Below are 14,670 nucleotides of genomic sequence, written 5' to 3'. Positions count from 1 at the left end.
AATATTTTACTACATATATGTATACAATGTCTTCCTTTCTCTGCTGTTTCCCTCTGAAGTAAGGTGAGGATAAAATTAGAGAGTAACACGTTCATATAGGTGTGGCATGTGGAGGTTTATCTATTTGTTTGCAAGTATTAATGTAATTAAAGGGAATCCCCTTTCTTTTGAGCATATGAGAAAAATGGTAATAGTCATTGCTATAATGTAAGATCTGGATATTGAATGAATATGAAATTCATTAATAAAGTAGCTAATTTCAGTGAGGCATAATGAAGAACTATCATTTAATCTGATGATATCATACAGTGGAAATATTTAATTACAGCATATGTTCATGGGACAGATCCAGCTATTCTGGTGCATTGCAAAAGCAGAAAGCTACTCCATTAAATCACTTTGTCTAGTCTTAGCCCATTAACACCATTGTAACTTCCATTCAGTCAGTCTGTTTCTTTAGATATGAAAAAATGTCTTGAATGTAAAGCAAAGTATGAAATTTGGGTAGATATAGATTCAGATTCATACAGAGGTGTCTGCAGGAAAGGGTTTGATTCTGAAAGGTGCTCCTGTTCATACACAGATCAAACTGTCAGATTTGTGAACACTGTCTCTCATAATCAGAACTGAATCCACTCACAAGAAGAATCACACAAACAATAAGAAAAATACAGTTTTCTTAGAAATAGAGGTAGCATTTTCAAACTTCATAATGCAATTCTGTTTAACTTGGATAGCTAGTCTTAGGCTCTGTACTAAGTTGTGTGACATTACTTGTCATTTGAATTATATTTATGTTTTAATTATAGATTTTCACCAAGATAAATTTGCAGTGGGCTATGGATTTCCACATATCAGATTTTGACTAGTAGTTATATGGGTACATTATGTTTGATAGACTTTAACTTATGTTTAAACCCTCAGCCCCTGTGTTCTCAGAACTGCTTCTCATGAGTCACATGCCATCTGAAGATCACAAATCCTGCTCTGATACTAATATGAAGAATCAGAGCATTGTATATGAACTCTGAGCCATATATAATGACTAACAGTTCACTTATTGCTTGCACGCAATGGGAAATAGAGCCAGATCAGTGAAACTTTTCTTTTGCAGATTTTGTAGTAGTATACAGACCAGATGTAGTCCTTGACATTTCCTGTTGATCCTGGTCCCATCACTGTGTCCAGGTCAGACATCTATCACAGAGTACACTGTGGCACCTTAGAGCCCACAAACACTTGCTTCATTTTGATGGAAAATACGGTGCATGGCAGGAGGGTTGATGTATGTCTAAATTTTGCCACAATATAAAATCAGGGTCTGGTAAAAGCATGTACTAATATCCAAGAAGTGCATCCAAGTCCTGCAATTCAAAATTCACTTTTTGTATCCAGAATCCAAGCAGAAGTAAGTGCATGTTATCTGTGGCAAGAGTAAGGCAAAGCATCCCATGCTTGTCTGCAGATGAGAATTTTGTTGTTTTATTCTGAGATTGTCTTTAGCCTCCCTGGGAAAGATCATGGCAGAAGAGTGGCCAACCTTGAAAGCCACCCCCATGAACCTCAAATTGTGTCTCTCTGTGGAAAGCTCTGGCTTTCCAGGAAGGCTGCAGATCTTGTCATGGTTGTGAGAAGGGAGTAGTGGCAAAGCATCCACTCTTTGGAGAATAGTCTTATGTATGAATCCCATCCAAAAAAGGTTGATTTCTTTGTGTGAAAAATTCACATAAAACAATGTGAAGTTTCCAGCTATTAATCATTTTGTCTTGAGTTTGAGCAACTTTCTCCTCAGGTGCAGGCTTATGAAGCTTTTTCTTCTCAAACACACCAGGATGACATATTTCCTTTCTCCTATTTCATTTGCAGTAGCAAATCCTACCCCCTTTCCCATATGACAGCAGTATTACTTTTATGATCATGTACTCCTAGACATCTTCTTTTTTGACTCTGTGGTGGATGGCGTTAAGAGACCACAGAAAAGAAGGAAGAAAGGAAATGAGAGGGCATGGAGATGGCATCCCTCAGGGCTTCCCACAGGTAGCCACAGGCAGGCGGTGGGGGGTCAACAAGCCAGACAACCCTTGAACATGAGCAAAATACCTTCCACCACACAGAAGGGACAGGCAGAGATGGCTGCCCATGAAGAAGCTGTTTCTAGCCACAGCCTGCACACACAGATGGAGGGACCCATTTTGTTGATTAAATATTACCATCATGATCCCTGTCACACTTGTGACCTTTGACCAAATACAAATAATAAATTAGACTTGGTAACTGTCTGTCCACAACCCTGGTTAGGGGTCTATTATATCCCAAATGCTGTCTTACACAAGCAGTATTTAGCCTTTAGTAACAGATATAACAAAACAGATATCGCTCAGATTATTTTTTTCAGAAGTCATTCCCAGTTCTTCTGTGCCACTGGCCTTGTTCTGCAAGCTTCAGGGAGTAAATCTTATCATTGGATCTTGGGGAACATCCACCAATTGTTGACAAAATTTCCATTTCTTTCCTACTCTGAAGGTACCTATTTCTTTTTACAATTCCATCAAATTTTTCCTAATTCTGAGATTGATTTTGAGCTGGTCACTAGCTTGTGTTGAAAGACTTGGTCTCTTTGGGCAGAAACACACACACTTCAGTCAGCAACTTTATTACTAAATAAATTCAAATTTTGTCTTCTCCAAGTTTGCATATCCTAGACAATTTGAATGTTAAGTTATATGACCCCTCTACACATGAAAATCCCTGGAAGTTGCACATATAACAAGGCTATAAAATTGAAATTAGCTATTTATGACACACTGAATGTTTGTCAAATGTCCATAAAACTCCTCTGTATGTTTAGAGTTCTCTATTTCCTTACAAATCTGAGTATTAACCTATTATTCCTTTTCTGGAACACATTTTTGAAATTGAAGCAAGTTTAATCACACAAAAAAAATCCATCATTTTAGTAGGTTGGCCTTCTGTCAGAAAAAAAAATAAATCTTCTTAAATTTCTCTTTAAAAGTATGTCTAAAATCCACTAACCTGTTCAAAGTGAAGTTATAACAAGTAAATCTGATAGTAATAGAAGTTGTTAGATGGTATATTAATCGACACTTCCTTTTACTATGGTTTCTCAAATTATTTCCACTGTTTGAAGTGAGCATTAAATGCAATTATTTTATATATTGGTGATTGTTGCCTTCCTTCTCCTCCTTCACTTAACAGAACCATTAGATTATTTTTGTGTGTTTGCTTGTTAATTTGGTTTTCTTAGCCATCTCTTTATATGCCTACTGGGGGAATACTGATTTACCTGCAGCCCTATACTAATGTGACTTTGTTACACCATGGCTGAAGTTAGCATGTTTTATATAAACTGTTTGTTGTATATAAAGAATATGTATCTTGCTCAGAAGAAGTAAAGAGTCAAACAGAATTTAACTGAAACCTATTCTTCTCCTGGTTATATCTCTTCTGTGAACCACATTGTTTCCTTCTTAACAGGCTGGAAGCAGCCTTTGAATAACTTATACATACTATAATATTACTGCATGGTATACTAAATTTATATGGTGCCCTATGGGTATCACAGTTGGATTGTTAAGCATATGCCAAGGACATTTCTACTCATATGCCAGTTTGGAGACCAATCCTGCTGCACTGAAGTAAAGGTAGCCTTAAGGCACTATATAAATGATTACTGGTTTGTCAAGTGACAGTAACTAATGACAGGGAATAAACTCACTCTTCTTTTCAGTCATCCCCTCATGTAAAAGTATCATCAGCGACCTGTCTAGCAAAGTAGCACTTAGCTTTCACACAGCAATCAGTGTGGCTGGTCTCCATACTACAGCAGCTGGTCTGCAGTGGTAATTCCCAGTGATCTCTACACACCATAACTCTTAGTCATTTCTGCAAGAATCAGGAATTCTCAGCAAATGCCCAGGATCAACTGCTAGGAGATAAACAGGGGACTTTTGCTGAGACGGTTTCTCCTTACAGAGTGTGAAAGGGAATTTCATGGACAACTACATAACAGCTACCTGGAAAGGGAAATTAAGTTCAACAGCAGTGAAGCAGTTGAACCATGCTAGAAGTTTACAGACTTTAAAGAAAAAGTTAATTTTTATTTTCTTTTACCCACAGGTCTACCCACGGATAGCGCCGGCATTTTGGCACTACCTGCGGGTAGAAGTGAGTAGCGGGTATTTGAATACTCCCACATCTTTACTTTACAGCTTACTAGTATTTACTGACCTCCTAGTTTGTCCATTGTGCAAAAAAAATTAGCTGCCATTCTAGCTGCCATTTTCTGTTAATGTAGTCTTGTACTAATTCCATATTGTTTTGACTACAGTGTAATTACTAACCCAAGTCACAAAGATGTGATGTGTTTCTATGCAAGATTGAAGACAAAAAATTGAAATCTAAGTCAAGGCCATATCATACATTATGACTATAGCACAAAATCAAAGTACAGAAACCCATATCTGCACCTCCTTTTATAAACACATTTTACATTCATGAGAAGAATGTGGAGCTTCAGTTCTGCTATATCATTTTTGCAAAGTTTGTACAACTCAACTTGATACCATTTCTCCCCTCTTTTGTCCCTCAGGAGCATGAGCAGCTCAGCTATTCCTCCACAAGGTCCAAGGCTCCAAGTGTTATCATCACAGGTCTCAAGCCAGCAACCAAGTATATATTTCATATCAGAGTCAGGACGGCAGCAGGATACAGCGGCTATAGCCAGAAGTTTGAATTTGAAACTGGAGATGAAAGTAAGTTTCACTGAAGGAAAAAAAATCAAATACAGTAGAAGTAGCACCTAATTCTAAAAGAGTGAGACATTGGGAGTTTGAATGGCTGAATCCATACCATTTGCTTATCAGAAAATGACCACTGCTGTAAGATAAAAAACAAGTAAGCCTCAGCCTCACACTCTGGATTTATAACAAATAGAAATTTTAGCCGAATGCTGCAGCTGAAGGAATGTTTTCTTCTGCAGAAATTCCTTATGGGTCCCTTCCAACTTGCAATATTCTATGATTCTGTGTTCCTGTCTTTGCTTAAAGGCCTTCCTTTTGATGTCTAGCCCTTAGTCAGGCTTTAAATAAGTCCAGCATCTTCATGCAAGCTCACAGGACACCTGATGGAGTCTTGTCTCTGTAGTTTTTACTGCCATCAGACTCTACAAATAAATAAAAAAAAAAAGAAAACTTTTATAAGCGTTTCCATCAACCAATAAGCCGACTAAATTTGCCAGTAAGAAGCTAAAAGCCTACATATTCCTGCAGAATATGCAAAAACTCTTGATGTATAATGTTCATGCTCTGAACAATTTTATAAGTCATGTATTGCCCGTCATGTTCAAAGACACTGCAAACAAGATATTTATAAACATTTGAGATAAAATTATTGTAGTAGATACAACACTACAACACTCATTAATGAAATTACTTTAATTAACCAATTACGTATACCATGTTTTTCATTAGTGTTTTAGAATTCAGGTTGCTTAAGCTAAAGTACAGACGCAAAACTATATAAGTGTTTTCAAGAGCACCCAGGGGTTTGTGTTCCATTTTCATTACATCTTAACTTCTATTTCAAAAGCGTTTTAGGGATAGATTTCCAAGTGCTTAATGCCTAATGGGACTTCTTAAAATTTTCTGGGTACTTAAGCCAATTGGTTTGAATAGGATTTGAGCACTTGGGTGCTTTCAAGAATTCCAGTAGATCCTCTCTGCATCTCCTGATGCAATAAATATGAGGCTTTATGCACCCAGGGACATAACTCTTATCAAAATTAGATGTTACTTAAGCATCTATCAACCTATATCATGTTTGTGAAAATGTGACTTACTGTTCTAAATCAGGAAGACTGTGGTTCCAGTGACATTTTTCTCACTAGCAGTGGCAATAGAAACATCTCCAGGGAGTGAGATTCCACCCACTCTTTCCCAGCCCCACATCTCCTTCTCAGTTGCACTGTTGCAACTGGCTGTCGGGCTGCACTATGCGCTAGAGTTTACAGTACTTTTAAACATTAATTTCCTCTATGTACTTCTAAGCATTCAGTGTGAATCTTGATAGCAAAACATAATTATGCATTATATACTTGCTTTTTACCAATATTTATTGCTTAAGCTTGTGCCTGACTAAAAGTATTTGGTTTGTTTTAAAAATACATCATGGTGTGATTTAAAGGAAATTTAGACAGAAGAGTTTTTGTTTATGATCAATTGAGATGGAGGTTGAGAGAAATTCTGCTGCTGTTTGAAATGGTACCTGGAGCTAGATAAAGACTTCAGTTTAATTAAAAGGGTAGTTCAAAGTACTGGTTCTTATTCAAATATTTATACAGTACTGCTTTAGATTTCAAAGGCAGGGGGGAAGCAAAGTAAATGCTTGCTGGTAAATATTACTTATTTCAGATTGAAGCAATACTCAATGATGAGTCAAATAATGCCTTGATACTCCCCAAATATCTTACTTCATCAAAGCAGCATTTTTAAAATTGGCCTATTCTTAACTTCAAGGCAATATCACATTATTATGATCATTCTTTTTGCCCCTTTCATGACATGGACCAAACGTCTGTAACTCTGTAACTTTTCCAGACAGCTAATAAAAAAATTGAAAGTAACATCTACCATATACAAATAGTCTTGATTTAAAGTCTTCCAGTGATGTGGAGCTCACCATATTTATAGGTAGATAGTCCCAGTGCTTAAGGCACATAATTAAAAATTTGCACCCAGGGACATTCCTAGACATATTTCTAGCCTGAACTTTTTTATTTAGCTTGCATCTTGTGACCCTTTTCCACCAAATTGAAAAGCCTGTCAGAAACCTCACCATCTAAATGTGTGTGTGCCATTTTAAAGAATTCTCCTGTCTTCCCCATAAGTGATATAAATGCTCCCTCTCACTCTAAAAAAACAACCAGTTTGTCCAAACATTGAATCATTTTGAAGGTCTCTAAAATTTTATCATCCGTTTTGAAGTATGACATCAGAGCTGAACCTGATACTGAATTAAACTGGAAAACTAAATCTGTTTATGATGCCATAAACGGACCTAACAACATTTACCTCCTTATAATTCAGTTTTCTTTTAATTATAGGTCTAAGCAATCGCTGCCTGAACTAGAGCATTGTCTTACACAGCTGAATAGCTAGAACATAGCAGCATTTTTGCCAGTGCCATTGTATTCCAATATACTGACCTACATTTAGATGGAGAGATTGGGGAGGGTTGTGTTGAGACTTGGACTGCATAGCTATATCAGTACATGTAAATGTTAATTCACCTTTGCAAAGGCATATATCTTACAAACCAGTCCAAGTCAAGCTGTGTAGGAATCTATCTTCATCATTTGCTAGTCTGGCAGCATGCAGCTCAGATGAAAATTTTCTGGTTTTTTAATATATATTCTACTCAATTATTCTGAAAGATATCAAATAATATTAGACCGAGGCAAATTGTTGCAGCTCCATCCATCCCCACCCTTTAGAAACAAGTTACTTGGTGAAAATTCCACATTTGCAAATACTTTTTGTGGTCTTTTAGTTAGCCAGATTTTAATTCATTTAATGTGAGCTATACTGGTTTTATATAAAGTTAATGTTTTCCTGAGAAGGCTGGCAAGAATAGAGTCTTTTGAAAGTCTGTTGTCAACAGAAAATTTATCAACCAGCAATCTCATAAAAATGAAAAAAAAAGTACTTCAGGTCGTGTTTGATAAAAATCTGTCTCAATTGGCATCAGCTTGTAACATTTTTTATCTGTCTACCAATTGAACATGTTATAGTCTTCTCATTTAGAGAAGAATTCCAGGACCAGGTGAACATCTGAGGTTATTCCATTTACCCTGCTTGAATATTGACATAATTTGTTAACAAATAGAGGTAAAGTGAGCAATCCAAAACAGGACAGTGCAGTCATGCCTTCTTCAGTTTACTGCTTGAAGAACACTGTGCTACTTCAGTTATATAGGATAAAATTAGATACATCATTTTTAGGAACACTAAGACATTTTGGTATAATTATTAATGGTGGTGCATGAGGCAGAAAGAAGACCAACTCTGAAGCACTAATGTAAAAACAGCCTTTTGGGAAGTTCACTTAGTGACCACTAGATTGAGGCAGCCATTGCTTGGAGAGCATGTTGTTGTTGAACTCTCCTCCCTGCTGCAGAGACCAATAAACGGAACATCTAAAAGAGTAAAATTTGTACTTTCTTTGTGAAAGGAAATGGAGTTACCCAGAAAAGTCAGAAAAATTATTTTCAAGGCAGCAGGGATGTTGTCAGGCATTTCTTCCACCATTAAAGCTAAGAGGCTGCTGCTGGAAAATGTAATACCTTTGCAAAGCATAGTAGCTTTGCAAAGCTACTGCTTTTGACTGTGTTCCTTATTGCCATTTTATTCGGTCTCTCTGTTTCAGCACCTTACAGCAAAGCACTTCTAGCAAAGCTGTCAGGGCTTCATACGCTCCAGCACACACACGTACGTATCACTGCTGTGGCTATAAACTGAAGCATAACCTCACTTGTAATTCCTGCTTTTATGTATAGAATCATAGAATAGTTTGAGTTGAAAGGGATGTTTTAAAGGCCATGTAGTCCAACCGCCCTGCAATGAGCAGGGGCATCTTCAACTAGATCAGGTTTCTCAGAGCCCTGTCCGACCTGGCCTTTAATGTTTTCAGGGATGAGGCATCAAGTACTTCTCTGGGCAACCTATTCCAGGGTTTCACCACCCTCATCATAAAAACGTCTTCCCTCTACCTGGTCTAAATCTGCTCTCTTTTAGTTTAAAATCATTGCCCTTTGTATAGAGACCTGATTGTATTGGGAGTAGCTGGTATCAGTAACAACTATCTGAGACAACACAAAAAATTCTGATCCTTCCTACGAGAGAATAAAATGTATTCTGAGACTAAAAAGGTATTTTTCCCAGGGCAAACATGCTTTAATCTCTAACTGTTTTGTCTCTCCCTCTCTATTTTTCTGTCTCTCTTCTAACTAGCTGTTTATGAAAGACTTTTTTGGGGGGGTTTGGCTTTTTTTTTTCTAAATTAATGATTCAAAGCATTCTTTTTTTTTTTTTTGAGGAATGTTTTTTACTATATCACCTCAGAGGCCCTTGTGCCTAGAGGAATTTGTAAAATATTGAACAATTTACAGCTGTTAGGCAGTGCGGTGTTTTTATGCTGTAGCTTTCTTGTGCAGGGCTTGTTCTAAAATTCAGCATATTTCCCATGTCAGCCTTCCTGTCATTAGGAAAAAAAAAAAAAAATCTGAAAGGCAACTAGTTGGCTTGTTTCGGAAGGGACCTAAGGGGCAAACTAGCATTTGTGCAGTGTGGACTAGTGCTTGGCTGAATAGAGTGATAAATATAAGGACATGATGATTTTTCGTCCAAAAGCCATGTAGACTTTTGTGTGCTTTAAATAAATCATATTAACAATAAAAAATTAAAAATTTCAGAAATGCTAATAGAGAACCTGAGCAGGTATTTTATAAATTTGAGGACTGTGAAAAATTAATTGGCCTGAATCATTGATCTTGATGAAACAATAACTTTAATTTCTTTACCATAGGCACAGATGGTGACTTTCTTGTATGCCAGATCTGCTGGATTCTTATGTTCTTTCTCCTCTTCCCCCATCCACAAAATCTATCTTCAGCTTTCCAGGCTCAGATCATGCTATTTTGGATTTGTCACCAGATGTGATTTAGACCCTGGGCTCCATTCTTTACAGAACTTGAAAGCTCAAGAGAGGTGTCCTGAATCATTGATTCTGACAGAGGTCCAATATTGTTTCGACCACATGCTCTGACTCATGCCATGACAGAGAAGCTGTCCCTAAGATTTTTAGATGTAAATTGAATTGCCAGTGCAAAAGAGCGATTTTTTGTTAGAATTTTTGATGTTTTGACAATAGTAAATTAAATTTCTGCTTGAAACAAACAAATGAGATGGCACATATCTCGTATTAAGAAATTGTCTTGCTGGATCTCTCCCCATGTCTGCCCACTCTTACTATTCATTCAAAGTAGTCAGCACTGAATACCTCAGAATGTCTCATTTTAATCTTGAAGTATTTCCTTACTGTGTTTTATATTTTCAGCCATTTGTTCTTCTAATTTGACTTCAGGCGATCTCATTTCTCTAATTTATGTGCACAGAAGCCCCAGAGATTTTACTTTTCCTCTGCGTGTGCTAAACAAGAGCAACATCCTTGCTCAGATCTCAAACTGCATGTACAGACTTTCCATTCATCCACTGGTCAGGAAGGTAATGTTAGGGACAACACTTGGAAGAAGCCTTTCAAGCAAATACATGCCAAAAAGTTTTACGTTTTTATGCTAGTGATGGCATTATTTTTCCCTTTTAGAAGTCTTTTTTAAGATTACCATTCCATTGCCTCCTCCCTTGCCCACATTTCTTCTCAGATCGGTGCCCATCAGCTCACTGGAGCATAGGAACTGCATTTCTGAAAATGTAAAGGTTACCCTAATTAGACTTTATATTTCTCTTTCCTATTGTTCTTAAGCACTGTTGTTTAAAATACCTTGTAAATCCATCTGACAGTCAGTTTGTGTCTATTAATTAGAGTTCCAGTTCTCAGCATCCACACTTATCTGTCTTACAGCTACTCAGTATCATCTGTCTAGCTGTCTCTCTGTCAACTTTTTTATCTTTCAGTCTGCTGGAAGGTCCACTGCCTGATAGATGTCAAATTGAAATAACTAAAGGATGTAGCTAAGAGACAGAAGTGAGCAGCCCTTTTATACCAAATACACAACCTTTTAAAAGATTTTAAAAGATTTTGGAGAGATTGGCTCAAAGAAAAGAAAGGAGAACAGAGCTGGAAGATTCTCGCTTTTATCTACACAATTTCTTCCAGTCTGCTCAGTGAAGAAGTGAAGAAACTGTGGGATATTTCCCTTCAGCCCAGAGAGGAGGGAAAGTGCAGCTCCTCCTCACACGTTTAGGTGAAGAACCCAGAGGGGTGGGGACAGAACTAACACTAGGCTGGATGTAGAAGGGATTCTGGTCATGGTGTCAAGCAAAGAAGTTGGAAACAGGCAATTAGACACTTTAAATGTTATTTCGAGCATATAACCTGAGTTAAGCATGAAAAATAAATGGAGTGAAGGGTTTATCTGGTTAATATGCTTCTGCGTGCATGTATAGTGCATAGTGCAGTTTTAAAATTACATCACTGCTTGGACTAATTACATTAGTTGCAGCTACAATGTGCTTGAAGAATTTTGACACCTAACCATTATACTATACTATCTAATCATCCGTATGGTGAAATAATAAATCCTCCCTTTTCCTTGTCTTATGCTACTCATTTTTTAAAGGATGTTTTTGTCAAAATGAACTTATTGAACAGACAGGCAGAAAGAATGAAACATGCTACCAGAGAAACCAGCCAGCCCGGTTAGGAAGGTAATAAGCTCCCTTAGGAGTCCTAGCACTGCTAGTGGTTTACATATTTCTGTTGTGCCACCACTTCCTCACCCTCTTGCCTATCAACTCTAACTATCAAATGGAGAATGGCCCCGTACATGACACAGCCACATTCATCCCTGATCATAGAGCTACTAATCATCCCTGCAATGGACATATTTGAGGGGTGCGTAGTTGGCAGATATGAGACCATGCACTGGACAGTGTAGAAACAGCAAAATACTGATTTTAGCTAGGTGAATGTTGGCCATGTTGTCTAACAAATGAGATTCTGGAAAAAATTGCTATGAACTTCTATGTTTAAATGCAGCACTCTAATATGTACACACAAAGAGATGAAATAAGATTGAAGGAACTTGCTTGACTTTGCAACCTATCATAATGTTTTTTTAAACTGAACTTTTCTGTCTTGCATAATCAAGAATAGTCTTGAGAAGAAATGCAATTTTATATACCAATATGCATAGCTGATGGAGAGGAAAAATGAAGGAAGAAAAAGCAGGAAACGACAAAAAAAGATTCAAGAGCATCCACAGCTTAATACATGTTAAAGCTCTTGTTATTTGCAACTTGAACTTTACCTTAAGAGAAAGCTGGAGAAACAAGAAAAGAACAGAGAGATGGAAGGACATGCAGAATTTAATTTAGAATGGCAAAATGCTATAAAAGTTTTAATTATTAACTGTCCCTGATTACTGTCTTCTCACTGCCTAGACAGTGTTTTAGGGAACCTTTTACCTGCGTGTCAGCAGTTTGTGTATGCGCATACACATGTGCTTATCTATGTGTTTTTCACTGCACTGTGCCTTTATTGATTTCTAGAAGGATCACTTCAAGCAAAAATAAGTATTTCCATCATTTTGCCTTACCTGCCTCTCTGTCAGTTTTTAACAAATCCACATTTTTAAATTATACTTGTCTGTCATTTGACATTTTTATCTGACAAGTAAATTAAGGTCATCAAGAAGTTCCAGGCTTGAAAGCCCCTTATAGTAATTTGGCTACTTGAAAAAAAAATTCTAATATATTGGACTCTGGCACCTCTGCCAACACAGTAAAATACAAACAAGAGAAACAGAATAATCACTTTTAAAGTATGTGCAGTCTGAGCTACAAATCATATTGCTTAGAGGTGGAAAGAACTAAGTCAGTCTGGAATTTATACCCTTCATGAATTTGACTCTGGTTCCTGATAGAAAATATATGTTATTAAACTGATAGATTGCATTCTGGTTTAGCTAAAACAACAAGAAATAGCAGATCCATTTAGCAGAAATGATCCAGGAAATGTGAATTCCTTCATCTCAATAGCTGCAGAGTGCTTCTTTGCACCATGGAATCAGTCCCTACATTTGTACCTTTAATTCTTAGAAATAAAGGCCTTGGGTTGTCTCCTTGGCAATGAATGTCTGTTGAAGAAAACCACAGCTAATTTATCTGAGCCTACGGTTTGCTTTTCTCCTGATAAATTCACTATTTTTGCACGCCTCTTTTTCCTATTGAAAATAAAAAACGGGGCGGGGGGGCTGCAGTTTGCCCTCTCACTTCCATTTTAGAGCTGGACAAGGTAAGACTCATCTGAAACCTTCTCTTCCATTTACAACTTCAAACTGTGTCTGGCTGTAACGATCTTTGCAACATTTAGCACACCCCCCGCTAGTCTGAAAATAGTATTCAGACTTTGATTTGGAGAGCCTGTTACTATTTGCATTGTTACTTGTGTGGCATGATGTTTGTTATGTTGCAGTTTTCCACCTAAATCTGACCCTGAGGAACACAACACAATGCAGAGCTAGAATTTACTCCCATAATATCACTAGATAACATTTTGGAGATTAGCTATTCAGTGAGTATTTGCTACAGCATTTATTAGAAGATGTATATATCTAACTTCTCTGCAGAGAGCTTATGGCCACAGATACTGAATGCCTTGTAATTTACTGCCAGTCATAACTTCATTAAATTATACGGACAGAAACCTAATGTCAGAAATTTAACAAGTTGGTTTTGCTGAAAATTTGACATAAACTACTATTGTTTTTATTTGCTTTACTACTATTACAAAGCAAGTTTACACTGCCAATTTCTAAACCACTCACAAATAATATTTTGGAGCCAAATGTTTTTCTTGGAAACAGCATTTTATGAGGCTTTGGGCAGCAGTGTGTGCATTGTACTGGGCTGCAAAGTGAAAGAATACAGCCTGTTAAGCATTCTCTTTGCAACAACCTAGGTGATTTCCCTAAGCTTTAATCATCTGGTGACTAAAGAAAGCTGAAGATTTTGCTTATAGAACAGTTTGCAAGTTTAAGAAAAAATCAATATTTTAGATTTCCTGATAAATCTAAAATGTACTTTCTTTGGTACATTTACTACTGTTGCCAGAGGTCATTGAATAGAATTATTTATTCCCCGTTCGGAAAAATATTATGTTTCTCATGGAAACAGAAAGTAATTAGGTAAGTAAACAGAAAGAATTAGGTAAATGTCATGTGGGGAAAATGTTCAAGTGTAACTGAATTTAAGAAATAAAACTTTGGAGTCACAAGACAGTGACTCCAAGTTTGGAGACAGAGAAAAAAACTGAGCCTAATTCTTTTTCTGCTCAGGTAGTACTTGCTCAGTGAGGACCAACTGAACTGTAAGTAGGTACTTTGTCAATGTAAAGATTTAATATTATACAGAATAAATTCATAAAAAGAGCAAGTGTCTAGAGACCAGATAATTTCAGGTGATCTTTTTAAACTCCTAAATGTCCTACAGAAAGCAGAGAGAAAAACACGAGGCATAAGAAAATCTATATATTTTTTTCAAAACTGAGTCATCCTGACAAAAGGATGATCATGAGCAAGCAGTATGCCCTTGTGGCCAAGAAGGCCAGTGGCAACCTGGGGTGCATCAAGAAGAGTGTGACCAGCAGGTCGAGACAGGTTGTCTTCCCCCTCTATTCTGCCCTGGTGAGGCAGGATATGGAGTACTGTGTCCAGTTCTGGACTCCCCAGTTCAAGAAGGACAGGGAACTGCTGGAGACGATACAGCAAAGGGCTACAAAGATGAATAGAGGACTAGAACAACTTTCTTAAGAGGAAAGGCTGTGGGACTTGGGACTCTTTAGTCTGGAGAAGACTGAAGGGGGATCTGATTAATGCCTATAAATACTTAAAGGGTGGGTTTCAAGAAGAAGGGG

At 37.2% G+C, this 14,670-nt stretch overlaps 1 protein-coding gene across 3 annotated transcripts in view; it reads left to right on the top strand.

Annotated features, from left to right (window-relative positions):
- EPHA6 (EPH receptor A6) overlaps positions 1 to 14,670 on the top strand; it is a 501,230-nt gene that overhangs the window by 354,108 nt on the left and 132,452 nt on the right. For all 3 annotated transcript variants that reach the window (XM_014947321.1, XM_014947319.1, XM_014947320.1), the window contains one exon: positions 4,610 to 4,772. In XM_014947321.1, coding sequence (XP_014802807.1) covers positions 4,610 to 4,772 — 163 coding nt within the window. The remainder of the gene's footprint in view (positions 1 to 4,609; positions 4,773 to 14,670) is intronic.

This window comes from Calidris pugnax, unplaced genomic scaffold (assembly GCF_001431845.1).
Source record: "Calidris pugnax isolate Ruff unplaced genomic scaffold, ASM143184v1 scaffold95, whole genome shotgun sequence".
NCBI classification, from domain to species: Eukaryota; Metazoa; Chordata; class Aves; order Charadriiformes; family Scolopacidae; genus Calidris; species Calidris pugnax.
Note: the sequence above shows the minus strand (reverse complement) of the source record. Positions and strands in the feature narration are given on the sequence as shown.